Source organism: Festucalex cinctus, chromosome 11 (genome assembly GCF_051991245.1).
Source record: "Festucalex cinctus isolate MCC-2025b chromosome 11, RoL_Fcin_1.0, whole genome shotgun sequence".
Classification (NCBI taxonomy): domain Eukaryota; kingdom Metazoa; phylum Chordata; class Actinopteri; order Syngnathiformes; family Syngnathidae; genus Festucalex; species Festucalex cinctus.
The window spans coordinates 10714442-10724955 of NC_135421.1; the positions used below are offsets into that span (position 1 = coordinate 10714442).

The window sequence follows — 10514 nt, forward strand, 5'->3', positions numbered from 1 at the left end:
TGGAATGATGTAAACTACACTAGAAGTGGAGTAAAGCTATTTTTCTGTGTTTGACTTTCTCTCAGGGGCCTACTGATGGGAGCGGAGTGCGGTCTGAGTGAGCATGAGGTTTTGGTGCTGGGCCGATCTTTCTCCAAGCACCAGCAGCCTGAAATGGACATTGGCCTGATGCTGGCTGTGGCCCAGGATGTCCTCAAGAAAAAGGACTTTGACCAGATCCCAGACATGAGCCGAGTTTTTGAACAGCACGACCTCAGCAAGTAGGGAGAAACTAATATTTTTAGAATAATAATAAACAACATCATACAGATTTGCATCAAACAGCAAACTAGCTCAGACAGAATCAATTGCATTTCTGTAGCTTGCTGGGACGGGTAGTGCATTTGGTACCTAGGCCAACAGACAGGATTTATGGACTTAATATCGACACTGTCACATTTTCAGCACATTTAGAGAAACCATCAATATGATACAAAAATGTAGTATAACAGCAAGCAACTGCTACAAACATATGGAACAGTTAATATTTATCTAATGACATTACAAATAATAATAATAAAAAAAATCAGAATAATAATTAACCTCATAAAATACATCACACTCACCAGAGATGCTGATTATTATATGTATTGACGTCTGCAGATCACTTCAGTTGTGTTTTGCTCCTCAAGGTTGGCTAGAAAATGTTTTTGGACCGACCAATCAGAGGACAGGATGTCAGCTGGTCTCTGGCTGTTCAATCTGATTGGTTAAAGAAATAGTTTTAGTACTCCTATAGTTTAGGTTTAGATTGACATGGCAACGCATACAGGCTGAAATCTGATAGGACCAAAAAATAAAATAAAATAAAATAAATAATCCCACATGCATTTACACATGCCTCAACATGAGGAGAACGGAGTATTCATACTCAGTATTGGGATTTGGAAATGCATATTATGGAACAAATATTGGAATTTAGGTTGTAAATGTAGGTCTGTGCTTCTGATATTGTTGACCGGCCACTACTGATATGTTACAGACAAGCAGTACACTCCATTTTGCCTCAATTGATTTAAGATGCAATTAATTATCAATCAGTTCCAAGACTATTCCATAAAATTCATAACCATTCATTCATCGATGTCAAGCTGTAGTTTCGACTACTGCATCATCATTAAGCTGTTTTCATGCTGTCACACATGCCAAGTTGTGCACTCCCCTTTGGTTCTCATGGCTGTAGCTCATCGCAGACTCACCCAGGTATTTAAAAGCCTGGGATGCGTCGATAACGCGTCAGCCTCTTGGCCTGCGTCTTTGAACAGAGCACACAAGCGCTGATTTGTGAGTCCTCAGTGAGCACCCGAGCATCTCAGTCCGAAATCGCCTAGTGTGAACGAAGCACAAAATACACAGATAATGGCTTAACAAGCAAACGAGCACATGCGCACACACACACACACACACACACACACACATCAATCGTGCAGCCAGTGGCCCCCAAATCCCCGAGCAAGCATTAGTTCCAGCTTTGGGAGTGGAGCATTGGAACCAGATGGACTCTGAAGACAAGAAATGGCATGCAGTGGGGAAGAACACACACACAAACATGTAATCTCTATATCACCTTCCTCATTTCTTATCCTCCCTTTTAGTGCATTAAATCACTAGATGTCAATCTTTTAAAAAAAAAAGAAAAAAAAAAAGATTCCCACCCTCTCTCAATATAAACTCAATATAAAAATGAACTCACTAAAAATAAAAACAAAGTAAATGTATGAAATTTTAAGCTACATTTCATTGTTTTGTTTTTGTTTTTTCCCCACAAAAGTACAGTTTCCAAGAAAAAAAAAGTTGTAGGTTGTACATGCAAAGTAATGGGAATTTTTGAGGGGAAGAATTCTAACAATTTTTAAAGGGGAACATTTGTCATTTTATTATGAGAATATAATATCTATATAATGTTACAACAGTGTTTCATAACTAATATTCCACAAATGTAATATCACGTTTAGACTAGTGAGGTCAGATATAACATATTAACATATTGTCAAGAAATGTTTAAGGTTGACTTCCCCTTTAAGTTGAAAATTGTTTCAATAAAAATTGCAATTTACCGGTACATGAAAGATTTCTACGTTATCAATATAAATTTTGTTCTTATATTACAAGATAAGATTAGAGTAGTTGTATTGTCCAAGAATTCTTTAGACTTAGACTTAGACTTGACTTTATTGATCCCTTTGGGATGGCTCCCTCTGGGAAATTTACATTTCCAGCAGCAATAGGAACAGATAATAAAATAATTTGTTTTAGGAGAAAAGTCGAAAATGTAAAATAAAAATAAGAAAATGATTTTTTTGGACACAAATTTTAATTTAAAAGAAAAAACAAAATGAAAAAAACTGTACAAACTGAATATATTTGTTGAGAAAAAAGTAATAAAAAGAAAAACTAAGGAGTTAGAAATAATCATTGAGTTGCAAGACCATATTTCAGTCATATTCTACATCAACCTGATATATTATGAGATTTTATTTCTAGATTTTATTTTTCAAAAATAAAATTCCAAAAAAATAAATTTTATAAAGTTAAGAGAATAAAGTTCGTCTTATTTCTTTTCAAGCAAAACATAACTGAAGCAAAATGACGAGTAAAAAAAACAAACAAAAAAACGTTATAAGCAGAAATTTGAAATGAACAATGACAAGGTCAAACAGCCGTTGTTTGTTCATACTGCAATGTGGGTGTTGAGAGCCTGTCGGGTGTTGATTGTTCTTCAAGTCTCTAATGAAATGGTATGGCAGGAATGGGGCTCTGGATTTTGTGGTATCAGTGAGGGTGAAACAACTGGCAGTCCAGGACAAGCACCCCTACTCCATATACACCATATGACACGAGTTAAAGTAGACGTGCATGATTTTTTTTTTTTTTTTTTTTGTGTGTGTGTAATGTTTTTTGCTTGTATGTGAATAGACAGATATCTGGAGTGCCTGCCCACTCATCACACTTGAAATAACACACCTAAGTAAATCTAATATGTCTTGAAGCAGCCATTCTGAATTTAATACAACTACTACTCCATTATTTATTTATTTTTTTCTATCGTGTTTAACTGTTTTCTTTTAGTGTTTAAATGTTTTTATTTGGTAGTTATTAAATTTTTAGCTCCAGTGTTTTCTCATGGGGGAGCCTCCACAGTGAGAGGGATGGCTGGTCTTCATCCATCTCACTGTGGATGAACTCCTCCTGGGTGCCTTTCCTTACAGGGTACTTCTGTGCCCCGCCATGTTGTGGTTTTCATGTGTTTGTTGGGTTTTGGGTGTGTCTGTGGGTACGATCATGGGGATGGGGGAGGGTGGGGTTTCTTTCTTTTATTTTATTGTATTATGGATGTCCAGCACTTTGAGTTGCATTTTAAATGTATGAAAGGTGCTATATAAATAAAGTTGATTGATTGATTGAAAGTACTATCATGTTGAAGTGAAAAGGTAAGCAGAACTGCAATGGTATCACAGATTGGCTAAATGCATTGTCAGGCTTACCTCCAAATTACTGGCATATACTTGAATGTTTCACAAATCTAACATAGGAGTGTGGAGGCATTTTTGTTAGCAAGTGTAATTTGATAACTTGGTGATGAAGTGCTGTCTCCACAAGTGAAAACACACTTCATCTTTTTAGGTTGCTGTAATCTTAATGCTAGGGGTATTTTGACAAAAGCAGAAAGTCACCAGACAGGTTATTAGAACACCTGGAATCTTTAAGTTACTTGGAAGTATTATAAAATGCTACAGATATGGATTGCCCTGCAAATTGTTTTCCTTTACTTCTTCAGAACGGGACGCGCATCCATCAAAGAGGCGACAACCATCTGCAAAACCTTCCAGCTCCCCCTGCCTGATAATCTGCTCACATGTCTGCTCCACAAGTATGAACTGTCTATGTTAAGGTGGGATTGATTTGATGCAGTTCTCAGATCTCATTTGTACCTTTTGTTGTGGGTGAACATGTGATGTCAAGGTTTGCAGATGGGGGCCAGATAGACTACCACGCCTTCCTGGCTGGCATCAACTGGCTGGAGCATCCTGCACCCCCGGTGATGCCTGACGACATCCTAAAAGTAAGACAAAGCTTGCAATCAAATACATTCAATTATCTTGATGTGTGTACCTGTCCAAGAAGAAACAGGTCAACCGAGGATAAACAAAATACAGACAGGGCTATTTTTTTTTTCTGTTACACTATTTTGTTTTTTCCTGTCTTCTCCAGTTTGAAGTGAATCTGCGGCGTGAAGCCAGCGGAGTGAAAAACATCAGTTACTCCTCCCTGGTGCAGGAAGCGTTCCCTGGCGTCTCCAACACGGTCGACCCGGAGAGCGCAGCATCAGTGTAGACGAGTGCACTAAATAACACATGCACCCGTGAGTGTGGGAGATGAACATCCAATCGGTGCGGTTTTGACATCACACTTGAAAACGGAACCACATTTCGGGTCAAGGCGGGTTACGTAATGACTGCAGGTATTATGCTGGAGCTTCCAGCACTGAACTGAATTTATACAAGAGAATTGGCTACAACAGAGGATCATTGCTGTCAGCCCACAGCTGTGGAAACAACAGGTACTGATGAGACACTCACATTCAGTCCAGTTGACATGAGACAATTTGATGTTATTTTCATAATGTCTCTAAATCTGTGGTTCTCAAATTCTGTGAACCATACAAAATGTCCTGTCGGGCCAATTAAAAGCTCTAATTATGGTTGTGACCTTTCACCATCTAACATCCCTGAATTTTTTTTTGTTTTTTAGAATAATAGGCATAGTATTACATGAAAATGTCAATTTTTTTCAATATGTTTTTTTTTTAATGTTTTTATGTTTTTTGTCCCCCCCCCCCACCCCCACCCCCGAAAATACAGCAGTACCGCAATGTATGGTTTAAATTTGTTGTGGCCAAGCTTGTAACTCAATTTACTCATTAAAAAACGTAGACATTTTAATTTGTGTGGCACTAAGGGGTAAACATGGTAGTTATGTTTAATTAGTTCAGTTTAGCTATGTTTAATGAATTATCGGAAAGTGGGGGGGAATCTTGAAAAAAAATCTCTCCACTGTGAGGTCCATAAGAAGCTAAAGAACTCCTGCTTAAACATTGGGGTGGAAGTAGATCTTGTGGAAAGCTGATCAGTTTTGATCCACTTTGTCGTTCATTAGGGATTGTAGTTGGGTTGGCAATTGCATTAGCAGAAGATAGTATTTTGCTTCAAGTATCAATGCATGCACAGCACATACTTGTACAAAATGTACGTGAAAAGTGTGATTGGGGATAGAAATCAGTAATAAAGTTTAAATGATTACCAAGGCAAATCACAGGTTTTATCATTTCTCTGGTGTTAAACGAACGAGATTAACCAACCTCTGTTTATATCCAGCGAAAACAAGGGATGGGTAGGGTTGGTGGGGTTGTTGCGGCGGGTTTATCAAGCGCTGCGATCGTTTAGTTGTTTACTTAAAATCAGTTTAGTCGTTTACTAAAAATCAGTTTAGTTGATGCCCCCTAAAAATGATTATAATTGTCTTAAAACTGGTGGGTTAAATGTAACTCAAATTGGATGGTGAAATACAGTGAAAAACAGTAAATATCCTCCTCCTTGAGTCATCACCTTATCTTGGTGAAGTAGTTTGCGTGTCCCAGTGATCCTAGGAGCCTTGTTGTCTGGGTGGCAGCGTGACATTGTGGCATCTGGTCCACAACAGCTGTCAATCATTGTTAAAGTGTGGCGTTTGCCGTTTACTCAAAGTGGCAGATGTGTTTTCTATGCTGTCAAAATGGCTTAATTTTGAAACAAAACGCCCATTTTGAAACTCATGACGTCAACGCCCGCATCTCTATGGCATCCAACTGTAACAGAGATGAAAAAAAAATATTCAAGCTTTTTTTTTTTTTTTTTTTTTTTTTTTTTTTTTTTTATATATATATTTATTTTATTTCGTAAAAATGTCCCACTGTACTGGGCACCATTAGGCCACAAAAATAGTACAATACAATTCCACGGACAATTGGTTCTAACGGACGACCGGACACCCATATTAGTCTGTTAAATCGCACACACAAACACAGCAGTTAACCTGTTTGATTATGAAATCCAACTCCTGGATGGACACATCCCCATTGCAAGTGGGCGGTAAAAATAAATAAAATAAATGATGGTACTATCAAGCCTTTTATTCAGATCCTCACCATAATTGAATGGCTGCTTGAAGGACACAAGTGCCCCTGCTCCAATCTTTATGACTAACTAAGGGCATCCATCCATCCATCCATCCATCCATCCATTTTCTTGACCGCTTACTCCTCACAAGGGTCGCGGGGGGTGCTGGAGCCTATCTCAGCTAGCTTTGAGCAGTAGGCGGGGTACACCCTGGACTGGCTGCCAGCCAATCCCAGGGCACACAGAGACGAACAACTAATGGCAATCAATGGAGGCAATTTACATAGTCGGCAAAATTGTTTGTTGAGATGGAAGCGCGCGCGTAAGCTAAACATCCTCCTGGTATGCGAGCTCTAAATTCTCTGGGGAAATAAGGGGCTATGCTAAGTGGAGCTTAGCAGGTCAAAAGTTTAAGACACACAATTACCTGAATGACCTTGACTGACCCACAAATTTCTCACCTTCTCTTGCCTCATACACGCACGCACACCCCCACACACCTTCAGGAGCTAGATGAATTGGGAAAGGGGTGGGGGGGGGGGGGGGGGGGGGGTTGTTACAGCCATGAGAAGATGGCCCCTACTCCCATACCACCAAAAGCATCAACGGCCTCCTGTAGAGTTGTACAAGCAAAGTTTGGGTTCTAATGATACTTCCAGGCATGATCAGACATGGCTGCTGCTGACATTATCACGTTAAAACATCGTAACGCACACACGCACAGGCACACACGGTCAGCAAGTAAACGGCTTGAGACAATGCATCATAATATCACATTAACGGAACGCTCAAGTCAGCCAAATGTGAATCCCATATGCAGCGGGAAGAGGGCGGGCCCGCAGGAAGAAGCCTGCAGCCAGAAGACAAACCACCTTCAAGGACCTATTTTGAATGACTTTCGAAATTATGCTGCGGCAGTGCCCTCTCGGGGATGCGGGGGATTAAAAGTGTAATACTGATCTGGTGTAATAATGGTAAAAACATGTTCAGGGAAAACTGGTCGAAATGAATCGCTACAACACATTCAGAGCAACATTCATTTGATGATTTGAAAGTGTTTTGAAATAAAGGGTAGTTTTGATTAATTCTGTCAGGAACATTGATAATATTTACAGATGTATAGCATCTTACTGAGAGCAGTTTCTAATATTCTTAAAGTAAAACAAGTCCCACCTTGACTTCAGGCAACGCGACCCTCTGTCCCCACCAGGGCCATCACACTGATGTGACCGGTCCTGACTGATCCTCTCTCTCTCATCATGTCAAGATTAGCCAGCCAGGGTCACATCCCATCTTGAGTCCCGCACTCGGTGGCCCGTGGGCGTCCGGTCTTCACTGGAATTTGTCCTGAAAAATTCCTGGATTTTAGTAAATGAGACAACAGCTGCTGGATGAAGACCACATGAGAACTAGACAGACCTTCGCCAAGGTGGAAAGATGGTGTTCTGTATCACCGCACACAGTGTCAAACAAGACACAACACAGCTCACAAAAGTGAGTACACTCCTAATATTTCTGTTATTTAATTATATCTCTTCATGGGACAACACTGAAGAAATGACACTTTTACATAATGAAAAGTAGTCCGTGTACAGCTTCTATGGTTCCCCCCAAATAACTCAAAATATAGTCATTAACTCATTTGCTCCCCAAAACGTGTAAAAACTTTCTATTTTAACTATTGCCATGGACCAAAAACATATTTATACCTTTTTTTTATGCTAGAGCATACAGAAGGCTTTGATGCATCCGCTAACTTGAATAGGTTGCTTAAAGCAATGGTAGTCATGACAAAAAAAAAAACAGCCAGGAGGTGGCAGCACAGCATAAGAGCTCAGCCAGGGCCATGGTTGCAACAAGCCCCTTTCCCCAGTGTTTTGAACAGGTTTGTGAATATTGATGAAACTGAGCTATATTCTCATGCTAATTGCTGCACAACGGATAGAGATAGTTGTTTTTTTTGTTTTTTTTTGTTTTTTTTTGTTTTTTTTTCCCTGATAAAAGAAGAGACTCAAATTTTTCTTTTTGTAGGTTCCATGTTTTTACAGAAATGGAACACAATATTCTGTGGGCCTTGCTACATCAGTCAAAATCCAGTAAAACAGCCGAGAGAGAAGGGGGTTGCTTCAGTGAAAATGGCTGGGAGTGAATAAGTTAAAAGCTATAAGCTCCTGCAACAAAAGGGAGTACACCCCTAAGTGAAAATGTCCAAATTGAGCACAGTATTTTTTCCTCTCCAGTGCCATATGACTCATTAGTTTTACAAGGTTTAAGGTTTGAATAGGGAGGAGGTGTGTTAAATTTGACATTACAGCTTTCACACGCTCTCATTCTGGTCACTCAAAGTTCAACATGGCACCCCATGGCAAAGATCTCTCGTAATATCTGGAGAAAAAAAAAAGAAAGAACTATTGCTCTACATAAAGATGACCTAGGCTATAAGAAGACTGCCAACACCCTGTTTTGTTTTTTTGTTTTTTTTTAAGCATTCCTTTTTGTCATTTAGTTTACAAACACCCCACAATCAACAATGGTTCAGTCCCATGGTTTTGCATTTGTCACATGCTAACATACGGACGCTATCACAACTTTTCAATCTGTGTGAAAAATTCACCTTCACTGCATTTGCTTTGTGATGATGTGACTTATGAGTCTGGCTGTGCTTTCTTCCTCCTTTTCTCATCTTCTGTATTCCCTCCGACGCACCTACAGGGTGCCAAACTTTGTCAACGCAAGTCTTATTTTGGGAGCAAGCAAAGCCATCCAGAAAAGAAGATAGAATAGATAATGTGATGATTTGGCTGACAGTACAGTTAAGTGTCACTCATTATAGACATTTATCATCTTTTGTCTCATTTTTAATTCTTCTTCTTCTTTAGGGTGTCTCTCATCACATGGAGCCATGTGAGGATAACAGATGAGGTCATTACGTTTGGATGTCCTGCGGGCATCATTCCCGAATACACATTGTCATATGCACTCAGCATACACTTCATTAGGTATACAGCAATCCCCCGCTATTTCACGGTTTAGGCTTTTGCGACCAAAGCTATTCGTTACTCTAATTTGAACACGTTTTGATTTGTGAATCCGCCTCCACTATATTGTGGCATCTGAATCCTACAGTCTATTGTTTGTTTAAAAGTCTTCTTCTAAAGCGCTGTAAACGGTATTTTTTAGCACAGCGTGATAGAATTCTCTTCACTCAAGTTTTGGACATTCACTGGTGCAGCAATGCTGCAGGTGTTTGTGTCTAGAATGAATTTAAAGGGTGTGGGAGTTTAATTTTGGGAATAGAAGAACGCATTTTGGGATATGGGGGCAGGACATCCGCCCTATTGAAAGACTTTCACTTGTCAAAGCTAGTTTTAACCGACCCAAAATTGGTTTGCATCAACCATTTAGAGTACATTATCTCAATCTTGTGAATTATGACTCATGAAGGTTAGGTTTACATTTTGCGGTGATTTTTTTTTTTCATGATGGGCTTTACTTTCACTTGATTATTAATGACTGACAAGATATACCTTTATAAGAGAAAATTAGTCTTTTTCGTAGCGCTGAAATATACATGTAGTACTTTTACCAGACTTGGTACTATGTGTCATACACAGTGGCTAATAACTTGAAAATGCCGCAAATAAATCAATGTATTCATGTTAGGCAGCCATAGTGATTAGCAATGTATGATGGCCGCCAGCGGTTTCAATTTTCCCAATGGCAAGTAAGCAGCATTAACAGTCCATTCTTATGCCTCCTGCCTTGGCCTTTTCCTGGTAATCAGCAGGGACAGTTCGGGCTGGTAGAGCAGGTTGTCCAGTGACTAAAGGGTTGCTGGTTCAATTTCCGCCTCAGACTGTCTGTTTTTGGCATGTTCTTGGGCAAGTCACAGAACCCCAAGTTGCCTCTAGGTTAGAATTTTAAATGAGAACTTATTCACAATTGTCTTACCTGCTTTAAATAAAGAAATAATCACCTTAACCTTCTGTCTCAGATTACAAGTTCTGCCTTGGCCCATCCTGCTTTCTGTTTGCCTGTCCCCGTGGCTGTTGTGTGCTGTGCTAAAACTAGATCACAGTCCCAGTTTTCCTGTTGCACTACCAGTGATTTGAGGATAATTAAACATCAATCCACACGACTCCTGTGATTTGGTGTACTGTGTTTGAGTTCTACTCATACCTTTTGACATTGATTGTGCGGCAATACTACTCTGAGAATGCCCAAGGTCAAGCCTGGTTACTACTTGGAAGGAAGACCAACTTGGAATACCAGGTTCCACAAGCTTACCTGTAAGCCTGTGGGGCTGGATTGCAAGTCAGC

The 10514-nt window shown here is 39.6% G+C and overlaps 1 protein-coding gene across 1 annotated transcript in view; it reads left to right on the forward strand.

The window, feature by feature from the left end:
* efhc2 (EF-hand domain (C-terminal) containing 2) overlaps positions 1-5221 on the forward strand; it is a 14581-nt gene extending 9360 nt beyond the window's left edge. Inside the window, exons 12-15 of the mRNA XM_077537672.1 lie at positions 66-260; positions 3818-3910; positions 4003-4102; positions 4252-5221. Coding sequence (XP_077393798.1) covers positions 66-260; positions 3818-3910; positions 4003-4102; positions 4252-4374 — 511 coding nt within the window. The 3' untranslated portion in view covers positions 4375-5221. The remainder of the gene's footprint in view (positions 1-65; positions 261-3817; positions 3911-4002; positions 4103-4251) is intronic.
* The last annotated feature ends 5293 nt before the right edge of the window (positions 5222-10514 follow it).